The sequence below is a fragment of the Micropterus dolomieu genome, linkage group LG10, assembly GCF_021292245.1.
Source record: "Micropterus dolomieu isolate WLL.071019.BEF.003 ecotype Adirondacks linkage group LG10, ASM2129224v1, whole genome shotgun sequence".
Classification (NCBI taxonomy): Eukaryota; Metazoa; Chordata; class Actinopteri; order Centrarchiformes; family Centrarchidae; genus Micropterus; species Micropterus dolomieu.
The window spans coordinates 22,272,698-22,286,497 of record NC_060159.1 but is presented as its reverse complement, the minus strand read 5'-3'; the positions used below and the strand labels follow the sequence as shown (position 1 = coordinate 22,286,497).

The following is a 13,800-nucleotide window of genomic DNA, read 5'->3' as shown; positions in this document are numbered from 1 at the left end:
ATGTGATATTTGTACTCTAACGTAAATGAAGAATCTGAAAGATTAGCTGAAAGAGCACTAACTGCTTACACAAAGCTTTTTATCTTGTGGTCTGTTATGGCATGCCAAGATCTATAGTAGAAATCCAATTTTTCATTTCGCTAAATTAACTTTCTACCTTTGTTAATTTTTTAAATTGCATTCAGAACTTTGTCAGTTACTGGAAACACAGCTATATTTAATTTCCTAACAAGAAGTACATCCTATGGCATTAAAACAACACCTGCTACACGGGCCTGTCAGTAAAGATGAAGCATGGAAGGAAAGAATGAGTTAAGAAGAAAGAAGATCAATGAGCAGACAGGAAAAGAAGGGAGATATTTATGGATTTACTGTACAGTTAGTGAAACACCTCATCACATTTGACCATCATCTACACTTTCCTTTCCCTCTTTTGACCATAAAAGCTATCATGAAAGACATGACAGCGATCTGAATTAATTAAGCGTTAAGTGTTTATCTGCCGCTCTGTAAAATGAGCCCTCAGCCTCCGGTATTAAACATTCTTTGGAGAGACACTGGAGACATCGAGGCTCTAATTGGTGAAGCTGGCTGTTATCTGTGTACAGTAAAAAGGCCTGATTTCAATCCGCCGCCGCTCAGTGGGAGGTGAGATCTCTATCTATACCCTTCATTCGCAGCTTAATTCAATTGGAGGGCAATTATCGACCTCCCCAGGCTTCAAGATCCTCGTAGACTTCTGTTCCCACCAGGGAGCCTTGCTATGTAGTACCCCCCCCCCCCCCCCCCCCCCCCCCCCCCCCCCCCACTCAACTGCACTGGGTGATGTCTGTATCAATGTGCTGTGTGTAAAACACCAGAGGAGGCAGTGGACAGACAGACAAAGCTTTCTCAGTCACAACCTCAAGATTCAGAAGATTGTGAAGCTGCGTTGTTAACAGACGGATGAGGTTAGACTCACTCAACAGCATGTGACTCTCAGGAACAAACTTTTCTCTTTGACTCATAACTTCAGTCTGATGGCAGATTGTTTTCTACATATTGACCAGTGATGGGCAAGTTAATTAAAAAATGTAAACAATTACTCATTACATATTACTAGTCAGTCAGTCAGATTTAATGTCACTCAAGAGTGTGAGTGCACGGTATGGAGTACAACTAAAATAATACAATCACAACAGAGCAGTTACACCCAGCACAACATAACGCAACAGAAGGAATTTTTTCAAGAAGTCGCCTCATTTACAAATAATGTTTGGCTTATCTGACTGTAATGACAAAAGTAATTTAAACACAAATTGGCAATTTAATTTGGTACAAGCACTCCCATGAATCTGTGTACTCGTGGGATTTGGGGGATTGCATAGCCACACAACCACAGTCATTTGTTATTTGTTGCATTTACTGTTTTGTATTTAAATGTCTGCTTAACGATGAATAAGACCAAAAGTCTGCACATCTTGACCATAGAAGTAATTCTGCTTATTTAGTGTAGATAGTTTTAGAATTTCAATCCTATTGCAATGATCAAATCTGTGGCTTTCAAGCAGCGGGAGACAATTAAGCATCAACCATCATCTGTTCATTGTTGGGAACCATTTGCTAAAATAAAATATAACAGTATGTTTGAACCAGAGCTGAAATTCCCATTTGGTTTGTGGGTTTCTTCTAAGGGCAACCTAATAACTGATACCAAATCAATTACTGCTTTTTTTCCATAGATGATCGGCTCCAGAAATAATTTTTATAAAAAGGTGATGCAAGTTCCTTGAAATATGTTTTTAAGTAAACTGATACAAATTTAGATACTGTCAGAATAAGCTCCTTGGTTATGGATATCAGAGAGCAAACTAATGTAGTATTTATTCAGTGAAGGAGCTTCTTAAGCACTTTGTCCATTAACGTACCCTATTGATTATCACTCTTCATGTTTTATGCAGCAGACAGTATATGCTGTTGGATTTCTTTTCTTTTTTTACATTAATAGCAACAACGCCCCCGAAAAGCAGAGCACACAGGATCACATATACAATTCTCTATTTGTTATCGTTATTTTCTTCTCAAAAGTTGCATCATGCAGAATCAATTCTGCCTTGTGGAGATGTTACTCTCAGCATTTGAGCTGCAACTGATAAAGTATTGGTAGTAGCCTTCAGAGCAAATAGAAATAAAACAAAAATTATGACTTTGATACAGTACCTGCCAAAATATCTCGATACCGATACTAAAACAAGGAAAAGTAATGGAATAATAAATGACAGAACATGGAACTTAATAGTTTTTTAATTTAAAATAATAATTTAATATCCTATCTACAGTAGTTTGTAAACAACTTTACAACAGAACCTGTTCTCATTAATTGACATTTTAAAATCTAATTTGAAAAAACTAGAAAATGCTCTCAGTATAGCCAAGACCTCTGCCAACAAGGTGCATTGTGTAATGTGTGTTCAATCTACATACTTTAGTGCACTACTGTAGTGAGCAGGCTAATAAATAGTTAGATGATGAAGCTCAAAGCTAGGATTATTAGTAATAATATTGGGTTTGAGCTTCATCACCATGACCAGACTACAGAGACGGGGACTCCAGTTTGAGATTTGGACCGACTTAAGTCGCACACACAGTGACTTCAGACTTGACTTGAGACTAGTCCTCAAAAGACTTCAGATATGACACGGACTCAAGGTGCGGTACTCGGGAACACTGTTTATTTTTAGGAAACGTCTGATGAGCTTGCTGTTCCCCTCCCTCCGTTAACCTCCCTTGCGTACGGCCACACTTGAGAGAAGACAACAAACACCGGCAGCTGCTATGCCATTCATCATAAACTTTGGCTGTAAAACTTCGTACAACAAGGCCCAAACAAAGAAGCGCTGAATGCAAAATAGGTTAGTAACCTGAGGTTAGAGAACATGTTTAGCTCAGCATAGGCCAACTAGCGTTAGCTTGCTTCTTGCTTTAGCTACAACCTACGAGAGGTTAACTCTAACTGTGATTCGTTATGAAAAGATGAATGGCAATCACAAAAAATCTTGCGAAATCATGGAGGGACTGTTTTACTGGGGTCCATGGGTTTGCTCTTACTGTCGGCTACATAAACGACATTATTCCAAAGTTTGCTATGTGCGTCTGCGTTGCTGACAAGCTGTGGAAGAGCTTGTGCTTGCTGCCTTCACTTTCTCTCTATGCCCTGTCTCTCCCAGAGCTGCAGCGTAAGGCACGCCCACTGCCCTGAAGCAGGGAAGCAGAGCGGCGCTGCACACATGCTTCAAAGCAGTGGTTCCCAACCTTTTTTCCTTGGCGCCCCCCCTACTTTTATCTAAGAAAAGCTGAGCCCCCCCAACAGCTGACAAAACACACACAGAAAAAGATGATGTAATTACTTACTAATAGCAAACAAATGGAGTCAAATGACACCTCCATGGCTCTGTGTAAATCAATGCCAGCTTTTGGTTGGCCTTCACCAACAGTCTCCTGGTGTTTTGTTTCTTGGTATTGTTTAATACCAAGAAAAGGGGTTTATAAGGTGTAATATTTACAAAATACAGGCCTACAGCTTGCACTAACTTAAGTGTTTTCAACATATGCTTTACTTGGGCGGGACGGACAGGTATAGTTGCACCTGTGTTCAGAAGGTCTCTCACTCGGCCCATAGACTGCACCACCTAACATGCATGCGCAGCCTGTGGCGCCGTGCATGCGGCCCTCATGTCACCCTGGACCAATGACATGTCAGCAATTAAGTGCCTCAATCGAAGAGACAGTTTTCAGTCTCCCCGCTTTCAGTTGCAACCGTTCAGGAGGACACTGTTGTCACATCTTTCGTCTCTAGTTCAGAGGAGTTTTGCTGGACTTCTGGATAATGCTTCATTCATATTCTGGACTGCGTTTTTTTCCTTTCCATATTCCGTGTGCGTCCTTGAGAAGTGAGTACAGTGTCTAGTTTGTTTGATTTATCACGTGTGATGTTGCCGTGTGTTTTATCACCCTGTCTCACTTCGTAGCATATATTATATATTGCTGTTTGTTTTCATGTTTATAATCAATATATTTTGAAGCTCCCTTATTTAGTTCCTGCTTTCTCTTCAGAAGTTATCCATCTTTGTTCATTTCGTCCTCATATGTCATTATTCGCACTTATCTCTTATTATATTGCTTTTATTCATTACTATTTCAGATGTCTAAAATGTCATATTTGTTTATTCTCTTTACAGTTACCACACACAGTTAGCACACACACACACACACACACACACATAAACTTATACTCATACTAGATTTCCTTCTACAATAAACAAGTTGCAAGAAAAGGAGTGTGAGAGTGTCATTGGATTGGGAAGATTACCAACATCATCTTAATTGTTCTAACCGGACAAACTGTGGAGCTTTGTGTACAGCCACAAAGACACATCAAATAATTCATTCATTTATAGGAGGTCTCAAGTTTGGGGATCAGAAGCCAATACCTCTTTTATAACCTGCCAAAGTATATTTGGCAACCCACTTTAGCATTTTGCAGAGAAATGGTGAGGAAGAGGTCATCTGGTATTATGTCAACAGACACACAGGAAATGTTACATTACGGGGCGACAGTGAACGCACCACTGCAGATGTCACTCACTAACATTAAGTTTCATTTTCGATCCACATGCAGATCACTTGAAAACTCAATCACGGGTGAGTTTATTAAACACGGCGACTTTATGAAACGTACTGCTGATGGAGGAAATCAGCAGAGACACATACAGGGAGAGAGAGACAGAAAGAGGCGGAGCCAGCCGCTGTGTTTTCCGTGAGAGACCAGAGGTGCAGGCTAGGTGTGTGTGAGTGTGGGGAGAAGAGCAGAGGAGCAGATTCAAGTAAATAAAAACTAATCTAAGGTGACCTACAATAACCTACTGTTAATACAAATAGCCTACTATATATACACCGCTATCGAGCCCACCCTCCACCGGCCGCCACCGGCACAGTTGCACTTTCTTAATGAGAGCTCAACAGTCCAATGAGCGGGTGTGTTGCGGTTCTGTCTCTCAGATCTGCGACACCAGATCGTGGACTTTTGTGTCGCCATTTTTGTCTCTGTTTCAAAACCATTACACCCTACTACCAAGTACTCTACCAAGTACCTATTTTCAGTGAGGAAAAAATGTATACGGACTTTTGTATAAATTATCTAGCGTGTTATCACGATTTTTTAAAAATGTGCAAACCAAAGTTTTTTTGACAACCTCAAAACAGATAAAGCTTTGGGCACCTCCTGTGATCTCTGGCGCCCCCCTAAGGGGGACGCGGACCCCAGGTTGGGAACCACTGCTTCAAAGTATCGATACCAATAAAAGGCAGTATTGTATCGTTTTTAACGGCAGGGTATTGTGGTACCTTTTCTAGTATCGGTATAGACCTACACTATTATGCAACACTATTTCAGTGACCAGTGTGTACAGCAGTCCTGTTACTTTTAAGAAATGTATTAATACAAATGTATTTATGAAATTAAAATAAACATAGAAAATGTTTTTTTTAAAGATAAGATAGAACTTTATTTATCCAGAGGGAGATTGCTGGGCAGCAGTTGCAGTACAAAGTAGGACAGGGTGGACAGGGTTAAGTTAAAGTGAGTTTAGGTGAGGTATCGATCAGCCGGACTCATAATTTACTGTTGATTGAAGAGTTAGTTTAAAGAAGAGCTCAGAGCCAGACTTGTGCCATCTGTTGTGTTAACCAATTTCATGGGAGAAACCCAGTGTCTGAAGTCTCAAACCTTTAGAAACTTCGGAAAATCTTTCCCAGTGATACTGTAGCTTCACTTCTTGCTTGTTTCAGGAACTCTCTGCCTTCAGTCTGTGTTATCAAGTGAAACATAGTCAGATTCAGTTTAGTCAAGTCAACATTCAACTGTTTTGCCCTAAACCCCCAATTTGTTGCCTTGTCTGCATGTTTAGGATCAATGTCCCACTGCATTGGCCTAAAATTGGGGGACTACAAGTACTACCCTGTGCAGCCGATATGGAAGTAAACACCCTCAAGCACCGGTAAAGCTGAAAATCAGCAGTTTAACCTCAGTCATTGCTTAACTTAACATATAATGCGCTAGAATGGAGCCAGAACAATGAAGAATGTGTCCATTTGCAGACTAAACTGTAGGTAGATGCTCACTGTAAAATTTGAGTTTGGCAGCTCTTAGCTGAATCCAGGGTTGTTTTCCTTTGGGTTTCTCTGCAATATCTGAACTTAAAATATGCAACACATGACTCTTGGGCTAACATACCCAGGAAAAAGCAACAGAAGTTGAGAATGTTGTTCCTATTTCACTCCACATGCAATGGTTCCTTTTCTTTCAACTGCCAGCTCTTGCTAAAATTTATTTTCAAAAGGTGGATTTCTTTTCTCAGCTCAGATCACTTTCCCTCGACCAACTGCTGAGCTGACAAAACTTTCCTTCTCTCAACAGCCAATGCCTCACTGCTCTCTCTCTCTCTCCCTCTCACTCTCACACACACTCTCTCATACACACACTCTTGCATTTTCGTAGCATTTTGTCTCAGGAGCACAGCAACAATTAAGCTCAACTCCCATGACAACTAAGAAATATGTATATGAAAGCATCCAACCTGTTACATTCAAATAAAAGAGAGCCGCTTTGTGTCTCTGCAGCTAGTCCCCAACACTCTCCAAGCAGGAGAGTTTTCAGCCAATAAACCACACTTGTGATGATCGACAGCAGTAACAAGCACATCACTGCACACAAAACAACAAACATTTGTGAGGAGCTGTAATGAAGCTCAAACACATACATTTGAAATAACTAACAGCAAATAAGAGCCCATAACGAGATAACTGCCACGGTGCTAATGTCTGCTGAAACACAAGCTTTCTTTGCAGGAAGATAAACCTGTAACAATTACCTCTGCTTTAACTGTATATATGTTCTTTATTGAGATACTAATTAATCCTTAATTGATAGCTCTTCAAAGCAGCAATGCTCTTTTCAAATGGAAATAAAAGCACAGCCAGAATAAGATGAATCAAGGTAAAGAGATCAAAAGATATGTCTTACTTTGAGTATTCTTCATTATCTCTGTCACAGCGAAAGTCCTTGTGTTTCTCCCAGTCTTTGCCATGTTTACAAGTGGTCAGCAGAATAATATCTTCCCCGTTGTGGATGTGATACAGAGCATTCCTTGTCTCAGAACCTATACCAGTTAGGTATCGTTTCCCTTTGAAAACCAGTAGGTACTTCCTGGAAGGCGGTGCATCATTGAATGTCAGATAACCTATGCCCCCTCCTTTTAGCGGGTGATCCTTGGAGAATAGAGGGATGGAGATATCAAAGTTGGGCCGGAAGTTGACCACGTCTGCGCTTGCCCTGGCCAGCATGGCCTGGCCCACCTCAAAGCCCAGATCCTCTGTGTAGTCCGGCCAGGTGCCGGAGTAGAGGTTGAATATGAGGTGATTCCTGCCATCATTCCACGTTGGCAGGCTCTGAATGCGGAGCCTGACGTTCTGGACGTACTGAGCCGAGAGCTGGTCTCTGTCCAACGTGTCCACAGCCAGAATGAACAGACAGGCCCTCGATGGGTCCGTGGTGTGGAAGCGAGACTCCTCGATGGACGACAGGATCTTTTGATAGGTCTGGGAGATCTCGTCCCCTCTCAGCGGAGGGTAGATGTAAACCCTGAAACCAGACTGGCAGCGAGCAAAGTCAAAGCAGGTTTCCATACGGCAGCGCTTGTTCTTGTAGATGTTGTCCCGGATTGCACGTCGTTCACGAGGTGAGGTGTGCTGGTGATGGAGCTGAGGGCTGTCCTCCTGCACACACAGAAACAAACCGTTAGGACAACCCAAAATTCAGCAAAGTGATACCTATTGCACCACCGTGTCTAATTCACATGTTTATATGTACAGTACATGGTTCCATTATATAAATCCTGCATGATAAACTCTCAGTTAACACATAAATAAAATTAAATCAATTTCAAGGCTTTCTACAAAACATCAAGGAAAAAGTCCTACATGCTTTATAGTCCTAGTTATTTTATGCTGTCAGTAAAGAAAATCATTCAAATACTGTACGTTTTAGACAATAGTTTAAAACTGCTTTTCCATCGAAGCAATTGTGAAGCAAAGCAATGTGTACTCTGTTGAACCTGCTTCTTACTTGTAATAGAGTATTCTTATATTGTGGTAATCAGAATACTTAAATGAGCCACTAGGTTTCCTTTTTGTTTTCAGATAATGAAGCAGATGACAAAAATCTCCATAATTTGTGTTCCTTTCAAATGATACCTCTTGCTCTCCCCCCTCCAGGTACGGCTCCAGCAGGTGGGATGACTCCGGCCAGTGCCTGGGAGGTCTAGATGGGCTTCTCTGAGGCAGGGGCTGGTGCACCTCCTGGCTCTGGTGGTAGTATTGGTATTCCTGCTGGTAGTACTGATGGTACTGGGGGTACTGAGGGAACTGGTGATATTGGTACGGCTGCTGCTGGAACTCCCCGATTTGCAGACCCCACAGGTAGACGAGGAAGAGAAGACCGGCCCCCACAGACACAAGCAGGTACCGCTTCTTGGCCTGCATGTGTGCTGTGGGGGGAGGAAGAGGAGGACGTGGTGGATTTGGGAGGGGGGGAGAGGAGAACAAGGGAGGGAGAGAGGACAGGTGGGAGATACAACAACTAAAAGAGGAGAGGTAGGTGAAGACGGTAAGAGGTAGATAGTGATGCAGGGGAGAGGGAAGAAGGATGGGGAAAAGACGGGATTTAAAAAAGGGGATAAAGTGAAAAGAGAGATGAGAGGAGAAAGAGTAAAGGGAGGATAAAGGGGGGATACAAAGTAAAAAGAGAAAAGGAAAAGGACGAGGAATTAGGAAATGATGAGCAGAGGATGTGCAGGGAGGTAAGACACAGGTCAGCTTGACCCACAAGGCAGTCTCTCTATCCGCAGCTCGGCATTTTGGGATCTGGAGTCACTAAAAGAAATAGAAATGTAGTCATGAATTCAGTTACCAGTTACCAATAAGTCTCGAATTAATCAGGATTTTTAAAAATTTTATTATTGATACATTTGAAAGTGAAAGCTATAGGCTACTAATAGAAAACACAAAAGCACCCTAAGGTTATGGCTCATCCTTTTATAGTCCATATTGACTCTAACTGTCTAACTGACACTGCTATGTCAGCATCTTATCTTAAAAAAAATAAAATTAAAAAAAACGCAATTTCCCCACTGTGGATATTTATCTTTTTCTTATGAGCATTCAAGTCAGATGAATGCACAAAAATACCCCACATGCATTTTTCGAGGCTAAACGTACACAGGATCTCTTATCTGTAACAAAATAAGTCACCAAAATTCCACTCACGTATCTTACCTGTTTACAAGGAACACCTGTGGTCCCAGGAAGGGGTTGGGATCTCCGCTGCTCTCCCCTCCAGCCTGAGCAGGACTCCACAGTTTGGATACATATTGTCCAGCTAAACCCAAGACACACCTATTCACAAATCCATCCACAAATTATAAATTATATTAAAACCAGGGGCGGGGAGCCGTCACTGAGCTCTGTGTCCGCAGGGAGGCCAAAAATAATGCGCTGCCTTCATCGTCCACCGCGTCCCAGTCACAAACTTTCCTCAAGAAAGCACCACGGGGTGATTTTCATGTGAACGAGACCCCGACCGCGCGAACACACAGGACGGCAGGTATCCACGGTGTGAATATATTCACACGATCATCTGCCAGAACAGCCGTGATAACATCGACAACATCCATCCAGAATGAACTGATGTGTTAAACAAGGTGCGTACATCTCCAAGCAACAACTGAAAATCCCGGAAAGAGAAGATCCAAACTTTGGAATTTAAATCCACAGTCACACCTGCGCGCTTCTGCTCGGTGAAAAATAAGCAGAACTCATCATCCCAGGTAAGTTAAGGAAATGCCGGCGCACCTGATCCGGAGAGACGCGCTTCAATAAAATCCTATTAAGAGCGACTTCACGGTCCGCTGAATGACAGGCAGCAGGGTTTTCTCAGTAGGGTTAAAGTACGGATCAAAAAAGCACCCTGAGTGTATACTGGGCTTCTTCTGGGTTATTCCATTCTGACTACTCGCTTCCAACAGACCCGTTGTCCTCACGTTTCCATCCTCAAATCTTCAATTGGATGTGGACTGCGCCACCGTGCAGCATCCAGCAACATCAGCAGCAGCGCAGATAAGCCAGACAGCAGCAAGCTGGCAGACTGTGGGGATCTGAGCACGCATGGGGCGTCATTTGGCTCGGATAAGGTACGAAAGCGGTAGCTCGCCATAATTCAGCATCTCTCAGTCTACAGTTGTAGCTTTGTTTGCATCACTTTAATGGTGAGTAAAGTTCTAAGAATGTCCCAAAAAATGTCAGGCAGATTTTCTGTTTTCAATTTGCAAACCAAACTCCATTCATAATGACGCGAGTTATAGCCTACTCATATATATGAGTGAACTTTTAAAATGAGTTTTCTTACCACCGGTAAACAAAAGTGCTGCTTGGTGATCGCCTGTGCTGAATGGATGCTGATGGAGGCCAGTTTATATTGACGATAACTATGAGGATTTCTAATAGGGTTTGGTCTTTTGTTCGGGAATTACACTATGGGGGAGTTTGTTGATGTAATTTGCCACATTTGCAAAATAAGATCATCTTTTGCTGTACTTGATCCCATAAAATTGTAGGCTTCCCTTAAGGTTATGATGATTTGGTGCAAATGTCATTAAGGGATTTCTCCTGGCTTGTCAGGGTTTAGTGAAGTGCCTCTTTTGCAAACCTATGCACTTTTAATTAAGTCTTAGCTCATTAAATCTTTTAATGATTTGAATACTCGGCCCAATGAATCAGCTTTGACCACTTATCTTTCCTGCCCTTCATTCATGTTGCTGTTAATTTGCAGCCTATAGAAGCCTTTGACTGAATACAATTAATTTTACTCATGATTTAAATAAATTAGTGAGCGGGAGTTTACAGACGTTGTGAATCCACACATCATGTAGCAAACAGCGCCATCTTGTGGTTCATTTTGCAGCCACATTTCAACACATGTAGAACATAGTCCCAATTTTGACACAATGGATGAAACCAACCTATTACTGCAGGACAAGCACTGATATTTGGATAAAAATGGCCATTTCAGAGGTAAACTTTTGTCCAAGTTAAGATCTCATCATGTTATTAGAAATAGTTTCCCAGGGATTTGAGACCAAACCCATTGTGCATAATGAACATCATGCCACCTTTCAAAATTATTTCAAAGTAACACAAAACACTGTGGCCTTAGAACATAAGTGATCTCCCACTTAGTTATTCTCAGCCAATGAAAAGGCTCTTTATGCCTTTTTACAGCCAAACCAGGCTCCTTATAAACTGTCATGCAGAAAGTGGTGCTTGCCAATCATAAAAGGTGAAATCAGCAAACTGCACAAATCGCTTTATTAATTCCAATACTGTCGGTCTGCGATCCTTTATAGCTAAGTAATGAGAGACAGAAACAAGACAAGATCTCTGTCTTTTATCTTCTGAAGCTGTATGTAACAATTTGATTTGGAATATTGCATATAACAATATGGACATATTAGTCCATATTGTTTAAATGCTAAAAATCTGTAGATACACCCACACACCTACAATCTGCATCAGTTTACCTCCCCCTGTCTTACCACTGAAGTGCACTTCATTGACACTTGATTGAAGCTTCATGACTGAAATGATGATGCTCTCAGATTCAGTGTTGTGATATTCCAGGTCTTACAGTATATGAGCTCAGATAACTAGCTGTGAGACATAAACCCAGGGCAAAGTTCAGTAATGTGTATTGAGTCATTTAAGCTCTGGTTTTTGATCTCAGCTAAATTGAATTTCGATTTTGGGCTATATAAATAAAATGCACTTGACCTGTTTCCAGTCTCAGCCGATTGTGTCAGTTCTTCCACTTTCTGATTTGTGCCACTAATCTGGAGACGTATTGATAGAGTAGTGATGACTGTATTAAAGGCTTTCTCTTCCCCTGATACAGGCTTTAGATGAGACATGATTATGAGACTGATCTGGCTTTAAAATCATTTATTATTATTATTATTTTCAGGTTAATTTGATTGCTTTTTGTTCAACATCCACTAAACATAGCTATAAAATTCATTGCTCATGCAGTTTTACATGTTTCTGTTGTTCTGGTACCAAAACTAGACCAATCGCAGGAAGTATGAGCAGCATAAATCCTGGAGTTCAAACAGTTTAGGAGGTTTTGAATTTATTTGAGCTCTCAAACTGTAGATGTTTTCTCATCTTTAATCTCTAGCTGTACAATAGCAGAATAAATCCTTGGGCATGACTTTGGATTGTAGGAAGGCAAAGCCCAACATTTGTCTAAAACACTACCAGTCTCTCTCTGCACACCAGAATCTCACGTTTTGTTTTCATTTAGCCTACCTGTGGTGCGATAACTGAAGGATTGGCTTGTGTTGATGGCTTCATGGTCGATTAGGGGATGATAAATCTGAAAAGGTCGCAGAGCAACAGAGAGAGGGAGACAACTTTGATCTGTTTCCAGTCTCGGTCCATCGCTTCAGCTCCTCCACTTCCTCACTTTCACCATCAATCTGGAAGCTTATGGGATAGTTCAAATGGCCGTTAGTAGAGTCACTCTTCTCTCCTGTACAAGCTTTTAGGCCAAGACTGTGATCCAGCTGTTAAATTCATTTGTATTCATATTGTATTTTATACTTTACTTTATTGGATTACATTCACGGAGCCCCTGCTGCTGAGATGCCGTTAATTAGGATCAGTGTTTCTTCTTTGGTAAATACACAATACATTCTGATTTTACAAAATGTGCTGTCTTGCTTAGTTCAATCTCAGTCTTTTTTCTTACCTATTTTGTGAAAGTGTGATTGAGCTGCTGATTTGTGATGGCTGCACCTGCTGCCACACAACTGATTTAAATCTCGGTAAACCTCCTGCCCTAACCGCTTTATGGTTTACATTTAATAGTTAATTTACTCCTCATTTAGTTGGTCGACCTTATCCGCACTGAATTCACGTTGCACATACATCAGCAAACAGATAAATTACATATTTTTGATTGTGTTTCTTTAGACTATATTAATTTGTCCATGCTTTGTTAACCTGCTTTGGTGAACTGTTGCTTGTTTCTAGAATGGCCTGATCAGCCACTACATATGGTAAGACAAATATAGAATATCACTCGACTAATCAAATAAAAATGTACATATGCTAAAGCTTTGCAGATATTCTTAATCCTGCTATTATTATAAAATTTATTGAGTTAAAGTAGAAAAAAGTATGTTATTACTCATTTCTGAGTCAGGAAACACAGCATCTAATGAAAGAAACCATCAAGAATAATTCAAGGAAATTACAACCTGCACTTTAAATGGCTCATCACATGGTTCCTTTCTTCTAAGTTCCTTGTAGAAGAAAACATATTTAATTGACTTAAAGGACTTACTAAATAAAAAATACAAGCATGCCTTGAGAATTTTTGTCCAATCCATATTTTTATGAGTTTTTTCATGCAATCAGCCACTGATTTCTCAGATATCCACTGCAATGACTCTGGGGATAAAACAATAAGTTTGAACAGTTCTGAAGATGATCAGCGATCCCCAGAAGTGATTCCTGTGTGAGAGAAAAATGATTTGACTTTGTCTAAATCTTTGTTCAATATGCCATGTGGAGGAGTTATCTAAATGCTAACAATGTTGACTGAGTCACCTCAGAGCACATGTAGACCTCCACTACCCACACACACACTCC

General features: G+C 40.9%; 1 protein-coding gene and 1 long non-coding RNA gene across 2 annotated transcripts in view; one reads left to right on the top strand and one right to left on the bottom strand.

Annotated features, from left to right (window-relative positions):
- LOC123977532 (exostosin-1) overlaps positions 1-10,173 on the bottom strand; it is a 263,944-nt gene extending 253,771 nt beyond the window's left edge. The window contains exons 1-3 of the mRNA XM_046060284.1: positions 9,370-10,173; positions 8,290-8,967; positions 7,061-7,812 (exon numbers count right to left, since the gene is read on the bottom strand). Of these exons, the coding sequence (XP_045916240.1) occupies positions 7,061-7,812; positions 8,290-8,577 (1,040 nt within the window). The 5' untranslated portion in view covers positions 8,578-8,967; positions 9,370-10,173. The remainder of the gene's footprint in view (positions 1-7,060; positions 7,813-8,289; positions 8,968-9,369) is intronic.
- Positions 9,460-13,163, top strand: LOC123977538. Its single transcript, XR_006826701.1, has 3 exons — positions 9,460-9,920; positions 10,119-10,283; positions 12,449-13,163. It is a non-coding gene; the product is annotated as an uncharacterized LOC123977538 (long non-coding RNA).
- Positions 13,164-13,800: the final 637 nt, after the last annotated feature.